Source organism: Trachypithecus francoisi, unplaced genomic scaffold (assembly GCF_009764315.1).
Source record: "Trachypithecus francoisi isolate TF-2019V2 unplaced genomic scaffold, Tfra_2.0 Lachesis_group17, whole genome shotgun sequence".
NCBI lineage: Eukaryota > Metazoa > Chordata > Mammalia > Primates > Cercopithecidae > Trachypithecus > Trachypithecus francoisi.
The window spans coordinates 41,984,043-42,003,343 of NW_022681462.1; the positions used below are offsets into that span (position 1 = coordinate 41,984,043).

General features: G+C 42.7%; 2 protein-coding genes across 5 annotated transcripts in view; one reads left to right on the forward strand and one right to left on the reverse strand.

Moving 5' to 3' along the window:
* Nucleotides 1–2,113: 2,113 nt before the first annotated feature.
* On the reverse strand, nt 2,114–2,479 carry LOC117062205 (40S ribosomal protein S20-like). The gene has a single exon (XM_033175467.1). It carries the CDS (start codon nt 2,471–2,473, stop codon nt 2,114–2,116), a length of 360 nt encoding a protein of 119 aa, XP_033031358.1. The 5' UTR covers nt 2,474–2,479.
* A 6,905-nt stretch (nt 2,480–9,384) lies between these two features.
* ANAPC1 (anaphase promoting complex subunit 1) overlaps nt 9,385–19,301 on the forward strand; it is a 121,979-nt gene continuing 112,062 nt past the window's right edge. The window contains exons 1-3 of one of the 4 annotated variants that reach the window (XM_033175457.1): nt 9,385–10,146; nt 13,224–13,460; nt 14,760–14,921. In XM_033175457.1, the coding sequence (XP_033031348.1) occupies nt 13,248–13,460; nt 14,760–14,921 (375 nt within the window). In that variant the 5' untranslated portion in view covers nt 9,385–10,146; nt 13,224–13,247. Of the gene's footprint in view, nt 10,147–11,150; nt 11,175–13,223; nt 13,461–14,759; nt 14,922–19,301 lie in introns of those variants that run through there. The other 3 variants (XM_033175459.1, XM_033175458.1, XM_033175460.1) reach the window with 3 other exon arrangements.

Sequence of the window (19,301 nt, forward strand, 5' to 3'; positions counted from 1 at the left end):
ATAATTTATTGGGAAACCACATAATTCTTGTAAGCACCTCCATTTAGCTTCTTGAGCAAAATACAGTAGTCTAAGTGCTTTGTCTTTGTAGTTTTAGAGGAATTGAGATGGCGCATACAAAAGGATTCCATTCTACTTGCCGAAACCATCCTGAAAATAAGTTTCTTCTTCTTGTAGTTTGTTGGAGGAATGGAGATGGTACATATAAGAGATTCCATTTGCTGCAGAACATGCTGAAATTAGAGGTCTGGCTCTTGTAGTTTCCTGGGAAGGGCTGGTGATTTGGTGATCTGTCAGGTAGCAGATAACAGGAAATCAACTGATAATATATATATATTTATATTTTTTGAGACAGTCTTGCTCTGCCCAGGCTGGAGTGCAGTGGCACAATCTCAGCTCACTGCAACCTCTGCCACCTGGGTTCAAGCGATACTCCTGCCTCAGTCTCCCGAGCAGCTGGGACTACAGGCACAAGCCACCATGTCCGGCTAATTTTTGTAGTTTTAGCAGAGACCGGGTTTCACCATGTTGGCCAGGCTGGTCTCGAACTTCTGATCTCAAGTGATCCGCCCGGCTTGGCCTCCCAAAGTGCTGGGATTACAGATGTGAGCCACCGCACCCAGTCCAATAATAATTTTTGATTGTCTCTCTTGGGGGCTCTGTTATCTCCTGGCGTTCTTTATGGTATTTTTGTTTGCTTGCCACTAGGAGCACAATTGTGTCAAAGAAAGAAAGGAGAAAAGGAAGCCGGGAAGGAAGGGAGGAAGGGGAAAAAATTTTTAAAAAATGTGGGTGCGTATGTGTGTGCATGATGGAGTTGCTGTTAGACTGGTGAGTTTTTGAGTTCTGAATTTCCTTTGGACCTGTGCCTGAAGCTGTAAAACCTAAGCTTGTGGTTCTTTTTGTGTGCAAAAATTAAAAATAAAAAGCCTTTTCCCTTCCTCACAAAAACAAGGTATAGTAATTAATCTTTTATAATAGCTTGTTTGTAGCTCTTTCTGTCTCTCAACTTTGGGGATAGATGATAGGTCACAAACTTTTTTTATTATATGTGCCATCTAACGGTATCTAGTGTAGACACAGTGTTTTTTTTTTTTTTTTCTTTTTTTGCGATGAAGTCTTGCTCTTGTCCCCCAGGCTGGAGTGCAATGGCACCGTCTTGGCTCACTGTAACCTCTGCCTCCTGGGTTCAAACGATTCTCCTGCCTCAGCCTCCCGAGCAGCTGGGACTGCAGGCGCCCGCCACCTCACCCGGCTAGTTTTTTGTATTTTTTAGTAGAGACAGGGTTTCACCGTGTTAGCCAGGATGGTCTTGATCTCCTGACCTCGTGATCCGCCCGTCTCAGCCTCCCAAAGTGCTGGGATTATAGGCTTGAGCCACCGCGCCCGGCATTTTTTTGGATTTTTAGTAGAGACGGGGGTTTCACCATGTTGGCCAGGCGTGTCTCGATCTCCTGACCTCAGGTGATCCACCCGCTTCAGCCTCCCAAAGTGCTGGGATTACAGGCGTGAGCCCCCGTGCCCAGCCAGGACACACAGATCTTTCTGATTCCTTTGATAAGGGGGGACAAATGTGTGCAAAGATTGAAGGAAATACTTTTAGCTGGTTTTATATATCGTGGAGAACAAAGATAAGACATTTTTAAGAGAGTTTTATTTGGTTTGGGGACAACTGAATGTGAGTGAAGGAGCCAGAACACCCAAATGAAGGAGCAGGTGATGATTGCTTCTGACTGCTTCCGGGTCTCAGGACTTTTTTTTTTTTTTTTTTTTTTGAGACAGAGTCTCGCTCTGTCGCCCAGACTGGAGTGCAATGGCGCAGTCTCGGCTCACTGCAAGCTCTGCCTCCCGGGTTCACGCCATTCTCCTGCCTCAGCCTCCCGAGTAGCTGGAATTACAGGCGCCCACCACCTCGCCAGGCTAATTTTTTGTATTTTTAGTAGAGATGGGGTTTCACCATGTTAGCCAGGATGGTCTCGATCTCCTGACCTTGTCATCGGCCCACCTTGGCCTCCCAAAGTGCTGGGATTACAGGCGTGAGCCACCGCGCCCGACCCCCCTGCCCTTTTTTTTTTTTTAAACACCTGGTAATCAATTTATTAAAATAGTTGACTTAAGCATCTGTAATGGTGGCTTCTATCTCAACTTCTGGCTCAGTACTGATGGAAGTGATCTGCTTAACAATCTCAGAAGGACAGTGCAAGTCAATGAGTCGCTTGTGGATTCTCATCTGGAAATGATCCCATGTCTTAGAACCTTCACCACAAGGAGTTTTTCTTGTAGTGATTCTCAAAGTCTTGGTAGGCATTCGAACTGGTCCTTTCACTTCGAGATACTTTTCCTTTGCTCCTCTGATCAAGTCAGCACACACCTTTTCCAGGGATTTTACGTTGTGGCCCATTAGAGTGATTGGAATTCGGTGACTTGCCACCTCTGGCTCCACAGGTGTTTTTCCAGTATCCTCAAGAGTCATGACTGCCGCGCGGCTTCCTGACTGACTTGTTCCTTGGTGGGAGTGAACAGCAGTGAGTCAGGAGCAGGAGCGTGTGGATCAGCGATCCACAGCACCTATAACCGCATCTTCTTCAATGAGCTTTTTTTTTTTTTAAGTAGAGATGAGGTTTCATCATGTTGCCCAGGCTGGTCTTGAACTCCTGGACTCAAGCCATCCTCCCCTCTCAGTCTTCCAAGGTGTTTGCTGGGATTACAGGCGTGAGCCCCCAGGCACGTCTTAGGCCTTATGAAAAATGTAAAGAATCTGAGAACACGGCTTTCTCACTCTTTTCTCCCAAATTAGGGAGGTCCCCAAAATAGTCACGTCAGTCTATTCAGGACGTGAGGGAAACTCCATGTGCCAACAATAAAGTCTTATTAAATCTTAAAGCCTGTGCCCTAACTGTCCTCCTGTTGCAGTGAGCTGAGATTGCCCCACTGTACTACTCCAGCCTGGGCAACACAGTGAGACTCTGTCTCAAAAAAAAAATCTGTCTTCCTTTCTACCAGGTTCTCATTGGATAAATTAAATTTGTAACCATAACTGTGATACAATTTTTTTTTAATTTTTATTTTTTTTGAGACAGGGTCTCACTCTGTTGCTCAGGCTGGAGTGCAGTGGCACAATTTCAGCTCACTGCAGTGCAACCTTGACCTCTCAGGCTCAGGTGATCCTCCCACCTCAGCTTCCCAAGTAGCTGAATCTATAAGCATGCACCACCACGCCTGGCTAATTTTTGTGTTTTTGTAGAGACAGAGTTTCACTGTGTTGCCCGGGCTGGTCTCAAACTCCTAGGTTCAAGTGATCTGTCTGCCTTGGCTTCCAAATTGCTAGGATTACAGGTGTGAGCCACACCAGGCCTAAATCTTAAGTATGACAGAACCTTTATTAAAGAGTAGGGCAATTTTTTTTTTTTTTTGAGTTTTGAAAACTTTATCCTGGATAAGTCATTTGTCAGTTTTGCAAATATTTTCTATGGCTTTTCTTTTTCTTTGCAGTGTTTTTGGCAATGTTAATTTTCATGAAGTCTAATTCATTAATCTTTTTCTCTTATAGTGTTTTTGTTTTAATTTTTAATTTTTGTGGGTACATAGTAGGTGTATATATTTACGGGGTACATGAGATCTCTTGATACAGGCATGCAATGTGTAACAATCATGTCAGGGTAAATGGGGTAATACATCACCTCCACTGTTTATCCTTTGTGTTACAAACAATCCAATTATACTCATTTAGTTATTTTTAAATGTACAATTAAATTATTTTTTACTATAGTCCCCCTGTTTGGATTGTGTTTTTGGTGTCTTACCTAAGAACTTAAAAAACCCCAGCTTTATTCAGATACCTTTCACATACCATACAATTCTCCCTTTTAAAGTGTACAATTCAATTCAATAGATTTTGGTATATTCACAGAATCATGCAAGCAGTACCATTAATTTTAGAACATTTTCATCATCCACAAAAGAAATTTTGTACCTGTTGGCAGTCACTCCCTATTCCACCCTCCCCTGCCCCACTTTCAGCCCCTGGCAACCACTAGTCTACTCTGTCTCTATGGATTTGCCCATAGTGGGTATTGTGTATAAATGAAATCATTCAACATGCGGCCTTTTGTGTCTGGCTTCTCTCATTTAGTATAATGTTTTTGAAGTTCATCCATGTTGTATCATGTATCAGTACTTAATTCCCTTCTAGGCTGGGCGTGGTGGCTCACACCTGTAATCCCAGCACTGTGGGAGGCCGAGGCCGGTGGATCACGAGGTCAGGAGATCGAGACCTCCTGGTTAACACAGTGAAACCCCGTCTCTGCTAAAAATACAAAAAATTAGCCAGGCGTGGTGGCGGGCGCCTGTAGTCCCAGCTACTCGGGAGGGTGAGGCAGGAGAATGGCATGAACCCAAGAGGTGGAGCTTGCAGTGAGCCGAGATTGCGCCACTGCACTCCAGTCTGAGTGACAGAGCGAGACTCCATCTCAAAAAAAAAAAAAAAAATTCCCTTCTATAGCTGAATAATATTTTGCTATATACATATACCCATATTACCATATTATTTTTACCCATTCATCAGTTAATGAGCATTGGGTTGTTTTAACTTCTTGGCTTTCTTGAATGATACAACTATGAACACTCACGTAAAAGTGCCTGTGTGAATGTGTACTCAGTTCTCTTGGGTATATACCTAGGAGTGGAATTGGTGGATCATAGGGTGACTCTGTGATTAACTTTAAAAAAAATGCTTTCAACCACATTTACTAGCTCACATAAATATTTAAAAACAAATCAATCTGTCTTCCCTTTCTGTTTCCTTGGCACAATTTATCACAGTTTTGTTTTTTTTTTTTTTGAGACGGAGTCTCACTCTGAGATTGCAGTGGCGCAATCTCAGCTCACTGCAAGCTCCGCCTCCCAGGTTCACGCCATTCTCCTGCCTCAGCTTCGCGAGTAGCTGGGACTACAGGCGCCCGCCACCTTGCCCAGCTAGTTTTTTTGTAATTTTAGTAGAGATGGAATTTCACCGTGTTAGCCAGGATGGTCTCCATCTCCTGACCTCATGATCTGCCTGCTTCGGCCACCCACAGTGCTGGGATTACAGGTGTGAGCCACCATGCCTGGCCCTTTTTTTTTTTTTTTTAATCACAGTTCTTAACAAACTTCCATAAATACCCAAAAGGGGAATATAAATTTGAGAATATGAAAAGAGGTTAATAAATAGCCAAATATGTCAACCACTGAAAGGACCACCTATTTTTTTTTTAAGATTAAGCCACTGATTTGCAACTTTTATTGAAATAAATGTCACTTATTAAAAACAAGGTTAATTTATAACTTGATCTCAACTTGTTTTTTTAATAGCAGTTAAATTTTTACACAAAAATTTGCAAAACTTCAACTACAGAACAAATAAAACATTCAGACACAAGTTTACACTTTAAAAATTCTATCAACTTCAACAAATAATGACTGTATGTTAATTTATATCAGTCCTGTGGTCAGAATACATTTTCCATTTAAAACATTTTTCATACATCTTCTGTACGGCACAGATAGCTTCCAGTGGGAATTAGTATATAGTCTCTTCTTGATGAAGACAACACTATGCAGATGTTGCCTGATGTCTGGATAATGCTGAATGTGACAAAACCCGTGAGACACATTAAGATAGTTCTCCTTTTCTTGAACTGTCAGGTCAACTATAAAGCGATGAAGTCCATAGTAGATATCTGCAAAAGTGAAGTTATATCCTGTAAGGTAGACTTTATCTTCAAGATATGAAATAAGATCCTTCAACAGCGCGTGGGCCGGGTGCTGTGGTTCACACCTGTAATCCCAGCACTTTGGGAGGCTGAGGCCGGTGGATCATGAAGTCAGGAGATCGAGACCATCCTGGCTAACATGGTGAAACCCCGTCTCTAATAAAAAAACACAAAAAAATTAGCTAGGCGTGGTGGCGGGCACCTGTAGTCCCAGCTACTTGGGAGGCTGAGGCAGGAGAATGGCATGAACCCAGGAGGCAGAGCTTACAGTGAGCAGAGATCACACCACTGCACTCCAGCCTGGGCAACAGAGCGACACTCCATCTCAAAAAAAACACAAAAAACAAAGAACAAAAAACAAAACAGTGTGTGGATATCGTTTTTACTGGAGTGACCCTGTATTGTAACCATTGCTGAACTATTGCTTTTTCTTCTGCAGTACTCCCCAGCAAATATTCTTTGTTAGCTTGCTTGACTAAATGAATTGCTATAGTAGTCAATCCCGTTAGACTTGGACCATTGTTTGTTTGAAAAACCGGAATCTGTCACTCGCCCTGAGCACTTTATTTATTATTACCCTTATTCATTTCCAGGGACTTCTCCAGTAGTGACAACTTGGTGGCCGCTGCCATCTTCTGGCAGAGAAGAGCCAGCGTTAAATACAGAGACCAGCGTTTAACTTTTTGAGAACCTGTCAAACTGTTTTACCAAGTGGCTGCACCATTTTACATTCCCATCAATTATGTACAAGGGGTCAAATAACTCTAAATCTTCATCAACACTTGTTATTGTCTCTCTTTTTGATGACAGCTATCCTACTGGGTGAGAAGTGGTTTTAGCTTTTATTTCCCTAATGACTAATGATGTTAGTCATCTTTTATTGTCCTTTTTGGCCACTTGTATAATATATTTTTGGGAAAATGTATATTCAAATCCTCTGCCCATTTTTAGATTGGGTTGTCTTTTTATGTTGAGTTGTAAGACTTCTTCACATATTTTGTATAATAAACTCTTATCAGATTATTTGCAAATCTTTTCTCCCATTCTGTGAGTTCTTTTCAATTCCTTGACAATACCTTTGAAGCACAAAATTTAAAACTTTTCTCCAATTTATCAATTATTTTCCTAGGTTCCTTGTGCTTTAGGTACCATATTTAAGACATCATTGCCTAATCCAAGGTTATGAAGATTTACATCTATGTTTTCTTTTTTTTTTTTTTTTTTTTTTTGAGGTGGAGTCTCGCTCTGTTGCCCGGGCTGGAGTGCAGTGGCCAGATCTCAGCTCACTGCAAGCTCCGCCTCCCGGATTTACGCCATTCTCCTGCCTCAGCCTCCCGAGTAGCTGGACTACAGGCGCCCGCCACCTCGCCCGGCTAGTTTTTGTATTTTTTTAGTAGAGACGAGGTTTCACCGTGTCAGCCAGGATGGTCTCGATCTCCTGACCTCGTGATCCGCCCGTCTCGGCCTCCCAAAGTGCTGGGATTACAGGCTTGAGCCACCGCGCCCGGCCTACATCTATGTTTTCTTGTAAGTGTATAGCTTTACTCTTTATTTATTTTTTTTTTTTGAAACGAGTCTCGCTCTTGTCCCCCAGGCTGGAGTGCAATCGCAGGATCTCAATTCACTGCAACTGCCGCCTCCTGGGTTCAAGTGATTCTCCTGCCTCAGTCCTCCCGAGTAGCTGGGATTCCAGGTGCCTGTCAGCATGCCTGGCTACTTTTTTTTTTTTTTTTTGTATTTTTAGTAGAGATGGGGTTTCACCGTGTTGGTCAGGCTGGTCTTGAACTCCTGACCTCAGGTGATCTGCCTGCCTTGGCCTCCCAAAGTGCTGGGATTACAGGTGTGAGCCACCGCGCCCGGCAGCTTTACTCTCATATTTGGGTCTTCGATGCACTTTAATTGTTGTAAATGGTGTGTAGTGCAAATCAAGATTCATTTTTGCCACATGAATATCCAAATATTGCAACACTAAGTGTTGAAAAGATGCTTCCCTCCTTCATTCGCTTTTGCAAGTTTGTAAAACAACAACAACAAAATCACTGGCCTCACTCTGTAACTGAGGGCTGCACATACAGTCTTCCTTCCAGAGAGTACAGTATGGAAAGTGGGGAAACGTAACATCACAGTAGAGAAATCTGACAAACACTATCTCAGTTAGGTGATCAAGGTTGACATCAGCAGCGATAAGTGATGCTGTTGATAAGTACCTTTGATAGGATGTGATGAAAATGACACTTTATCTCTATGATCTTCCTTCCCCAAATCCATATTCCCAGGCTAATCATGAAGAAACATCAGACGAATTCCAGTTAAGGGATATTGTACAACTAATGCAGTAGCTTACGCCTAGAGTCTCATCTACTTGGGGGGGTTGAAGTAGGAGGACTGCTTGAGCACAGGAGTTCAAGGCTACAGTGAGCTGTGTTTGTGCCAATGCACTCTAGCCTAGGCAACACAGCAAAACTCTTAAAAAAAATTGAACAAAGTATGAATTTTAATTACTCATGTGTTGATATTTCATTAATTTTAACAAATGCACTATACTAATGTAAAATACTAATAATAGGGAAACTGGATGTAGAAATTGGGTATAGGGTATGTGGGAAATTTTGGAACTATCTGAAATTTTTCTGTAAATCTAAACTTAAAAAAAAAAAAAATTAAAATATTGGCTGGGCCCAGTGACTCACACCTGTAATCCCAGCACTTTGGGAGGATGAAGCGGGAGGATCACGAGGACAGGAGTTTGAGACCAGCCTGGCCAACGTGGTGAAACCCAGTCTCTACTCAAAATACAAAAATTAGCTGGACGTGGTAGCGGGCGCCTGTAATTCCAGCTTCTCAGAAGGCTGACGCAGGAGAATCGCTTGAACCCGGGAGGCGGAGGTTGCAGTGAGCTGAGATCACGCCACTGCACTCCAGCCTGGGTGACAGAGCGAGACTCCGTCTTAAGAAAAACACACACACAGGCCGGGCACCGTGGCTCAAGCCTGTAATCCCAGCACTTTGGGAGGCCGAGAGGGGCGGATCACGAGGTCAGGAGATCAAGACCATCCTGGCTAACACGGTGAAACCCCGTCTCTACTAAAAAATACAAAAATCTAGCCGGGCGAGGTGGCGGACGCCTGTAGTCCCAGCTACTCGGGAGGCTGAGGCAGGAGAATGGTGTAAGCCCGGGAGGCAGAGCTTGCAGTGAGCTGATATCCAGCCACTACACTCCAGCCTGGGCGACAGAGCGAGACTCCGTCTCAAAAAAAAAAAAAAAAAAAAAGAAAAAAGAAAAACACACACACAAAAGTTTAAAATATCAATTAGGTATATTTGTATTTATTTAACTGTTTCATGAATCTTTGTTTCTATCCTTTCTCCTATAACCCATTTTTTTTTTTTTTTGGAGACAAGGTTTTGCTCTGTTGTCTGGGCTGGAGTGCAGTGGCGCGATCATAGCTCACCGTGGCCTCAAACTCCCGGCTCAAGTGATCCTCCAGACTCCCAAGCAGCTGGGACTACAGGTGCGCACCACGATGCCAGGCTAATTTTTAAAATTTTTCTTTTGTGCAGACAGGGTCTCGCTATATTGCCCAGGCTGGTTTCAAACTCTTGGGCTCCAGCAATCCTCTAGCCTCGCCTCCCAAAGTGCTGGGATTACAGGCGCGAGTGGTCGCTGGGGTTCTTAACTCGGGTCTTTGAATTGCCTCAAGAAGTGTCTCTGAATCTGGAAATGGCAAGTAACGTTTCTGTGAGGACTTTTACACCGTTCATCGACTCTTCGAAGAAGAGTATGGACCGAAAAAGGTATAGAGCACTGCACGTAGAGAAAATCAGCAACCCCTGCTCCCCACCATCAACCTAGAGGTGCTTACCTCCACGTGGGGTCAGGAGGCGGAAGCGAAACCAGACAGAAAAAACCTTTAGATCTATGAGGCAGTTCAGGTCCCTAGTGACATGAGCTAAAGAGAACTTGGACGCCAGGAGGATCCCATCACTGTACGGACTCTAGCAGACAGAATCCGGCTTCGCGGTTCAGATCAATCGCACGGAGGAAACAGCCCTCAAATTCTACTCTGCCACGGTCTTCCCGCAACAGCGCAGGCGCTAGGACTGCTAGGACGCCGCGCGCCTCCCGCCATGCCCCGCCCTGGCGCGAGGCAGGACGGGAAAGTCAAGATGGACGCGTCCATTTGAACGTCTCGCATGCCTTCCTGCCATTAGCACTCGCGCCCGGTGGTGTTGCCCCATTCTTCCTCCGGAATAGGGGAGGGAGAGGGAATGAGAAGCTGCCGCGGCCGAGGAGTCACTGTGACGGACCCCGCCGCTGCCCTAGGGCCTCCTCGGCCCCTGCGCCTCCGGGGAGCAGCCGGGGCTCGCCGCGCCTGACGCGTCCCGAGTTATACAGGTGCGGGCCCTGTACCGCAGCACTTGGTGGTCTGTCGCGCGCCGCGTGACTCTTGCATCCGCCCCGAGGCCTATCCTCCCCTCGTGGCCGTAGGTCTGGGAACCTGGGGGACTGGGAACGTGAGGGAGGGCCCTGAGCGTGCCCCGGGGCTGAGGGGGCTCCTTCCAGCTCATTGGTTGCCAACCTCTTTTATGAGCTGCGCGCAGCATATCCATGTGTAGCCTCAGCTTCTAGATTGGCCCCCAGTCCCTCTGAGCTGATTTTCTGAGGCCCGGGCTCTTAGACTGTTTTCACCGTCCTCTAGAACGGCTGGCGAAGCTCTTCCTTTTTTGTGGAGACTGGAGACTTAAGCTCCTGTTAGTGTGCATTTGGGCCTCTTTTTTTTTTTTTGGCAGGGTAGTGTTTGTCTGTAGGAATCATTGCTGATACTGTTATTTATAGCATATGAATTTAATAGTATTTTTATGTATAGCTGTTTATGTTGCCCCTAATAAGTAAAAACATGTCTAAAAGTTTGGGGTACTGTGAAAGTATTAAATATGTGGCTTTAATAGGTACAAAATGATAAATAATTCTTTAACCATTCTGTGATTTTCTCTCAGTTATAAGAAAATAACATTATATAATTCCAGAACTAAAGTTTCATAAAGTCAAAAGTTTGTTGATGTTGGTTGTCCTGTTGAATAAAATATAGGAAGACCAGCTCAATTTTGTTGTTTTCTTTTAAGTTTTTTTTTTTTTTTTGAAACGGAGTCTTGTTCTGTCGCCCAGGCTGGAGTGCATCGGTGTGATCTCGGCTCACTGTAACCTCCGGCTCCCGTGTTCAAGCAATTCTCTGCTTCAGCCTCCCGAGTAGCTGGGATTACAGGTGCCCACCACCACGTCTGGCTAATTTTCATATTTTTAGTAGAGATAGGGTTTCACCATCTTGGCCTGGCTGATCTTGAACTCCTGACCTCATGATCCTCCCGCCTCGGCCTCCCAAAGTGCTGGGATTTACAGGCATGAGCCACCGTGCCCGGCCCCTTGTAAGTTTTATAAGGCACTTTTTGGTTGTGTTCCAAGTTCAAGTGTTCCCAGTACTCATTTATTTCTAGCAGGAGGAAAAACAAAACTTGTATCATGTTTTGTGACATAATTATATCAAGAGTAACTTTTTTTTTTTCAAGGCGGATTTTCACTCTTGTCCCCCAGGCTGGAGTGCAATGGCACGATCTCGGCTCACTGCAACCTCTGCCTCCCAGGTTCAAGCGATTCTCTTGCCTCAGCCTCCCAAGTAGCTGGGATTACAGGTGCCTGTCAGCACGCCTGGCTACTTTTTCTTCTTTTTTTTGTATTTTTAGTAGAGATGGGGTTTCACCATGTTGGTCAGGCTGGTCTTGAACTCCTGACCTCAGGTGATCCGCCTGCCTCGGCCTCCCAAAGTGCTGGGATTACAGGCATGAGCCATGGCGCCCAGCCAAGAATAACATTTAATTCACAGTAAAAATAACTTTGTGGCTTTGGAGGAGCTGCAAAAGAACTACATAGGCTTTGGGTGGTTTGTGTAACCATATAGGTCTCTTGCCCTATAAGCAGCAAGTCAGTACACGGAAACAACGGGGATTGCAGCAGATAAAGTGTTTTACTTGCAGGGCCACCGAACTAGGAGACTGAGAAAACTTCAAGACAGCCTCCCTGAAGAGTTAACATCTAGAGTTTGGTTTTTGTTTTTGTTTTTTTTTTGAGACAGAGTCTTGCTCTGTCACCCAGGCTGGAGTTGGAGTGCAGTGGTGTGATCTTGGCTCACTGCAAGCTCTGCCTCCTGGGTTCATGCCATTCTCCTGCCTCAGCCTCCCCAGTAACTGGGGCTACCGGCGCCCGCCACCAGGCCTGGCTAATTTTTTGTATTTTTAGTAGAGACGGGGTTTCACCGTGTTAGCCAGGATGGTCTTGATCTCCTGACCTTGTGATCTGCCCGCCTCGGCCTCCCAAAGTGCTGGGATTACAGGCGTGAGCCACCACGCCTGGCCCCCAGTCTCAAGGTTTTAAAGAGTTTGGAGGGTAGTGGGCTAAGGTATTGATTGGTCAGAGAATGAAGGATGAAGTCATGGGACAGAGAGATAAACCACATTCTCATGCTAATGTGGTTCCTTGATGGGGTCTTAAGACTAGCTTTTATCATCTCAAAAGTCTTAGGCTCCTAACATTAAAAATGCTATCTATAGGAACATGGTATATTTAAGCAGGTACAGGAAAGTGGGTCAAAGGGCAGTCTAATTATGCTTATCTGTACTGTTGTCTAAAGCCTGACTTCTTCCTAAGCTTGTGATGAAGGCTTTAACAGTTTATCCATTTTCTTTTAGTAATAAACTGTACTGTAATCGATTAATGATTAGATTAATTAGATATAATTAATTAAAACCTAGTACCCTTAAATCTACAAGCATAACTGTTCCATGGCTAGAGTTATTCATGCCTCAGTTTTTTGGGTTTCGACCAATAATTGAAATTGATTGTAGTTATATATTTAGGTGGGATTGGGGGTATCACAGCTACTTATGACATTTGATAACTTATGTCTTTTGTAGATTGGTCACCTGAAAGCAGTTCAACTTCTGATGCATTAGAGTAATATGTGATTTTTTATTGTTTTATTCCAACATGACAGTGATCCCTTATATGTACTTTTCAGATGAGGTTCTGGCATCTAACCAGAAATGACCTTAAATGTTGAGAAGCCATGTAGTTATGGGACTATAGGACACAATTTGTCTAAATACTTCATATATAAAGTATGGAAAAATTAGCATATAGTAGTAGGAAACATGGGATAGGTGGTGTGGGACATAATTACTTGTCGCATCTCAGTGGTTTCCTATAGTGGTAACTGTCAGTCTGTGACTAAAATGTGATAATTGCAGTTGTTTGAAAGAATCAGATCTAAAACACCCTTTTATGTTATGACCACTTATGTACTTACCAATCTGATATAATTACTTTACACCCTTGTAAGGATTAATGACTTATGTGTTTATGGTGTTTTTATTCTAGTTTTGAGTCTGGAAGCTGATCAGAATGTGTTTGAATTCATACAGAAATAATGTTGATATTTGGAACCCATGTCGAACTTCTATGAAGAAAGGGCAACGATGATTGCAGCCAGGGATTTGCAGGAATTTGTTCCTTTTGGTCGAGACCACTGCAAGCACCACCCTAATGCTTTGAACCTTCAACTTCGCCAGCTGCAGCCAGCCTCTGAATTATGGTCTTCTGATGGTGCTGCTGGCTTGGTGGGATCCCTTCAGGAGGTTACAATCCACGAGAAACAGAAGGTTCCATTGAGTTTCCCATTGTGTTTTTGAAATGTAGAGTGATATAATCTACTTGTAATTTGAGACTACTGACAGGCAACTGAGAGATCAGTGTGATGCCACTTCTAGGGTAGAGTTAAGGTGTGGTAATTTCAATAAATGTTGAAAATAATGACTTTATTATATTGTCATAGCAACTTATTTAGATACCCTCTATAACTTGTGATTTTATAGTGTGAGTCAGGTTCAGTAGTATGATTGTCCATTTTAAACCTTTTTCTTTTCTCTTAGTATGTGGGGACCAGATTTCATGTTATTTAATGATTAAATGGTAGCAATTAGAAATAGTCCCTGCTGCAGAAGATTTACATGTTTCTAAAGGAGAGAAGAAATGCCACAAAGGTAGGTAGAGTAATCATTTTTTTTTTTTTTTTCTTTGCTGAGACGGAGTTTCACTCTTGTTGCCCAGGCTGGAGTGCAATGGCACAATCTCAGCTCCCTGCAACCTCTGCCTCCTGGGTTCAAACGATTCTCCTGCCTCAGCCTCCCGAGTAGCCGAGATTACAGGCATGCGCCACCATGCCCAGATGCTTTTGTATTTTTTTAGTAGAGGTGGAATTTCTCCATGTTGGTCAGGCTGGTCTCAAACTCCAGACCTCAGGTGATCCGCCCACCTCGGCCTCCCAAAGTGCTGGGATTACAGGCGTGAGTCACCACGCCTGGCCGAGGAATGAGTAGTAAGTAGGGGAATGAGATGTAAGTGTGTGTCAGAAAATGTATCCCTCTTGCCTTATTCCATTTTCATATCCCTTTGGGATACTAAAATCTCAGGAAGGGAAAGCCTATGTAGTTAAAAATGGAAACTTCTTCTTATCCATTCATTTTGGTTGGTGGGACAAAGGAAAAGAAGGTGAATATATATGTGGCTGCGAAGCAGGAAGTCTGCATTGTTCATAAATTTGCCGAGTGATTCCCATGTGCACCTCATTGTCCTTTATCTACCCTACCTCATGTACTTAATATGTCCTTTTTGTCTCCCAAACATGTGATTTGACTTTTGGAGAGTAGAGAAGGTGTGCTTTTTGTTCGTTTTTGTTTTTGGCAGAGTAATGCAGAGGAATAATATAAAACATTCAATATAGAGAGTTATTGAGTAAATTCTTCATGAAATTCTGTAATGTAATGCCTATATCCACATCCTCTGTTAATCAGTATACGAAACTTTTTGGTTGTGCTTATTCCATGGGCAAATAAATTTTCTTCCAGATTTTTGAAAAACAAAGAGTGCTTGAATATGTTTTACATGTGTTAATTTTTAAGGAAAGCTGGCAGTTAAGGAAAGGAGTGAGTGAAATTGGAGAAGACGTGGACTATGATGAGGAACTCTATGTTGCCGGAAATATGGTGATATGGAGCAAAGGAAGTAAAAGCCAGGCATTGGCAGTTTATAAAGCGTTTACAGTTGACAGTCCTGTTCAGCAGGTGAGTTGATTTGAATTTTAGCATTTGATTCACTATTTAATGCAATTTAAAAAAATTTTTGTTTTAAAATTTAACAGAAATGGTAAAACCAGCATAATGATCTCAACAGCTGGATGTACATTGTAACATGACATAATGTAATGTGAAGAGAATGGCAGGAAAATAAAAATTTAATTTTATGTATCATTACTTTTTTTACACTCTCTTTTGTCACTTTAATGATAATCTTTAAACACTCTGTCCTTAAGTAATTCAATTTGTTATTGCCAGCAAAAACTTATAAAACATTAAGGGTACAGAACTATTTTAACACATGATTACTATAATTGATTGCAAAGATTGGAATAAATAAAAATTGTGGGGTTCATAATGATAGAGAGAAAGGAAAAAATCTGCTTTGCAGCCATTGCAGTTGGCTATTATAACTAACTGTTCTGAAAGTTGATAATGAAAGGGAAAGAAGCGTTTGCCATATTTTTTCAGGAAGACATGCAGTTCATCTCCATTTGATGAAGGAAAACACTTACAGAAGAATGCTAGCTAATAAATGTAAAAGGAATTGTAGAATTAGAAAATCACCATTTTGTAACCTCCAGTGCAATAATTGATTCAAACAAGGATTGTAAATAGATACTAACACTGTTGGTCGAAAGAATATTACCATGACGCCAACATACCACCCTGTGGATTACTTGGTAAATGTGAAGGAACAAATGTACCTCTACTTTGGAGTTATTTGTCAGTCTCCACCTCAATCAAGTGATTGAGTTTAGCATAATTAATAGTGACATGAAGGGTTTTTATGTGCTTCTAGCTGTAATGTGGAATGAAGTACATGATGTCATCTACTAAGTTTTCTTCCCCAAAGTATGAATATTTAGACCTAACTTCCTGTTTAAGGAAATATAGGCACTAGAGGATTATATTTTAAAATATCATGAGATAAGGAAATAGATGCGATAGGAATGGCAAAGCTTGATTATTATTTATTTATTTATTTTTTGAGATGGAGTCTTGCTCTGTTGCCCAGGCTGGAGTGCAGTGGCGCTATCTCGGCTCACTGCAAGCTCCGCCTCCTGGGTTCACGCCATTCTCCTGCCTCACGTGCCCACCACCATGCCTGGCTAATTTTGTTTTTGTATTTTTAGTAGAACTGGGGTTTCACTGTGTTACCATGATGGTCTCGATCTCCTGACCTCGTGATGTACCCACCTTGGCCTCCCAAAGTGCCGGGATTATAGGCGTGAGCCACCATGCCCTACCAAACTTGATAATTATTAAAACTGGCTTGGCCGGGTGCGGTGGCTCAAGCCTGTAATCGCAGCACTTTGGGAGGCCGAGACGGGCGGATCGCGAGGTCAGGAGATCGAGACCATCCTGGCTAACATGGTGAAACCCCATCTCTACTAAAAACTACAAAAAACTAGCCGGGCGAGGTGGTGGCGCCTGTAGTCCCAGCTACCTGGGAGGCTGAGGCAGGAGAATGGCGTGAACCCAGGAGGCGGAGCTTGCAGTGAGCTGAGATCCGGCCACTGCACTCCAGCCTGGGTGACAGAGCGAGACTCCGTCTCAAAAAAAAAAAAAAAAAAAACTGGCTGATGGGGATTCATTATCCTATTCTGTTTACTTTGTATTTATGTGAAATTTTCCACTATAAAAAGTTTATAGTCTACATTTTGGTTTCTTTTAAAAAGTCATGGAGAAAGAGAAAAAGGTGGGGACTGTTCTACACTGAAAGAAACTAAAGAGACATCACCAAATGCAGTATTTTTTGAACCTTGTTAAATGAACTTTGATTGAGTCCTGGTTTTAGAAAACTAGCTAAAAAGATATTTTTGGGGAAAATTTGGGAAGGTTGAAAATTACTGGCCAGTAGCTGATGTTAGAGAAGTGTTATTTTTTTCTTAGGGATGATGGTTTTATGGTTTTATAGGAGAACATCTTTATTTTTAGAAAAGGCATGGTGAAGTATTTAGGGGTGAAATGTCATGATGTTTGTGCAATTTGTTTTTAGACAGTCAGCATTCCCGTTCCAAAAATCCCATATGTACACAAATGCACACACATAAACAAATATGGCAAAATTTTCATGACTGTTGGATTTAGGTGAAATATGTTTGCTGCATTATTTCAACTTTTCTTACTGAAATTTTTATAACAAAAAGTTGGAGGAAAAACTAATGCATTTATAGTAGTTGAATTAGGATTGACAAGAGGTTTTGGAGGCTTTGACTAATGTTAAGTTTCGTTTTTGTAAATGCTGAAATCTTTGTATCTGGACACTGCTTCCTTCCACTCCTCCCACCTGCCATTAACTATTTCCTGATAAGCACTGTATTCTAACTATTTATTGGAAAGGATGAACTGAATCATTATTCCAACATTTGAGGGCGTATGTAAAAGCATTTGTGTCCTGGAGTGTTGAAGCCAGTGATCTTTTTGATGGTAATTTTTTTCCCATATAATTCATATAGTTAGTGTAGATGTGAAAAGTGCATTTGATGATATCCATGTAGTTCTTTGCTTCTATATTTTCCTCTTAATTTCTCCAAGAACAGTTGCCTATTTACTAGATTCTATGGAAGTACAGTTAGATGTATTATCTCCTTTATCTTAAGATCACTTGTAAGTGTAATTGTAAGATTTGAAATTTTAGCCTTTTTATCTGGAAAATATATTGTTATTTAATCTTTTTGCTAATATGGAGAAAGATTTTCTATTTTGTTGTGAAATAATACCAGGTATATGTGACTCAGATTTTATCTATTCATTGTTTTACTTATCCTGCAAGAATTTTTTTTTTTTTGGTTGTTCTCTTTATTTTTTCATTTATTCTTTTTACTTTTTAATAGAGATGGGGGTCTCACTACGTTGTCCAGGCTGGTCTTGAACCCCTGGGCTCTAGCGACCCTCCTGCCTTGGCCTCCTAAAGTGCTGGAATTACAGGTGTGAGCCACTGTGCCTGGCCTTCTGCAAGTATTTAGTCTCACTCAGTTTCAGATTATGCTGGGGCTACAAAGGTGAATGTGGTTTCTGCCATTGAAGGACTCATAGCCTAGAAAGGAGAACAGACAGATCAACTGAAATGCTGTATCCTGAATGCTCTATAATAACCGCATATCCGGCCGGGCGCGGTGGCTCAAGCCTGTAATCCCAGCACTTTGGGAGGCCGAGACGGGCGGATCACGAGGTCAGGAGATCGAGATCCTCCTGGCTAACACGGTGAAACCCCGTCTCTACTAAAAAATACAAAAAATTAGCCGGGTGGGGTGGCGGGCGCCTGTAGTCCCAGCTACTCGGGAGGCTGAGGCAGGAGAATGGCCTAACCCCGGGAGCGGAGCTTGCAGTGAGCTGAGATCCGGCCACAGCACTCCAGCCTGGGCGACAGAGCGAGACTCCGTCTCAAAAAAAAAAAAAAAAAAAAAAAAAAAAAAAAAATAACCGCATATCCACAGAGTGATGAGAGCCCAGAGGACTGCGCGCCAAGGGAGGGTTTTTCAAAGAAGATGCTATTTGTATTATAAAATGGTGGCAGAAGGGCATTCTAGGCAGAGGAAATCACAGCAAAAAGAATTATGGGAAAAGATGACTTTTTTTTTTTTTTTTTGAGATGGAGTTTCGCTCTGTCACCCAGGCTGGAGTGCAGTGGCCGGATCTCAGCTCACTGCAAGCTCCGCCTCCCGGGTTCACGCCATTCTCCTGCCTCAGCCTCCCGAGTAGCTGGGACTACAGGCGCCCGCCACGTCGCCCGGCTAGTTTTTTGTATTTTTAGTAGAGACAGGGTTTCACCGTATTAGCCAGGATGGTCTCGATCTCCTGACCTCGTGATCCGCCCGTCTCGGCCTCCCAAAGTGCTGGGATTACAGGCTTGAGCCACCGCGCCCGGCCAAAGATGACTTTTTAAACTTCAGAATGGCTGTACACAAAGTGTGGGTGTGGAGAGATGCAAGTGGATGCTGGCAGTATACAGACCAAAGGGCCTTGTATATAAACCAAGGAATTTGGATTTTAAACTATATGCTGAAGGGAGCCTGCTAAGGATTTTAAAATGGAAGTGATCAATTTTGAGTTTTGAGAAGAGATTGCTTTGTTAGCAATATATATATAGGATTGACTGGAGAGTAGGGAGACTGTTGTCAGGGGCATTATTTTGTGATTGTTTAGATAAAAGATTGGTGCCTTGGCAAAGAAGAGGTGATAAAGCAGAGGGAGATGTGGAAGGGGTTAGTGATCTCTTAGATATCAGGGATAAAAGAGATGTTAAAATATTTACTTTTAGAGGCTAAGAGGATGGGATTTCATGAAAGTTGAGTCTGTAATAGGTGCATTGTAGATTTTGGACATTTCAGGTTGGAGCACAGCTCTCATGCATGGTTTTCT

Excerpts from the sequence above, each read along its gene's own strand:
- LOC117062205 (XM_033175467.1), bottom strand. The coding sequence starts at position 2,473 with ATGACTCTTGAGGATACTGGAAAAACACCTGTGGAGCCAGAGGTGGCA.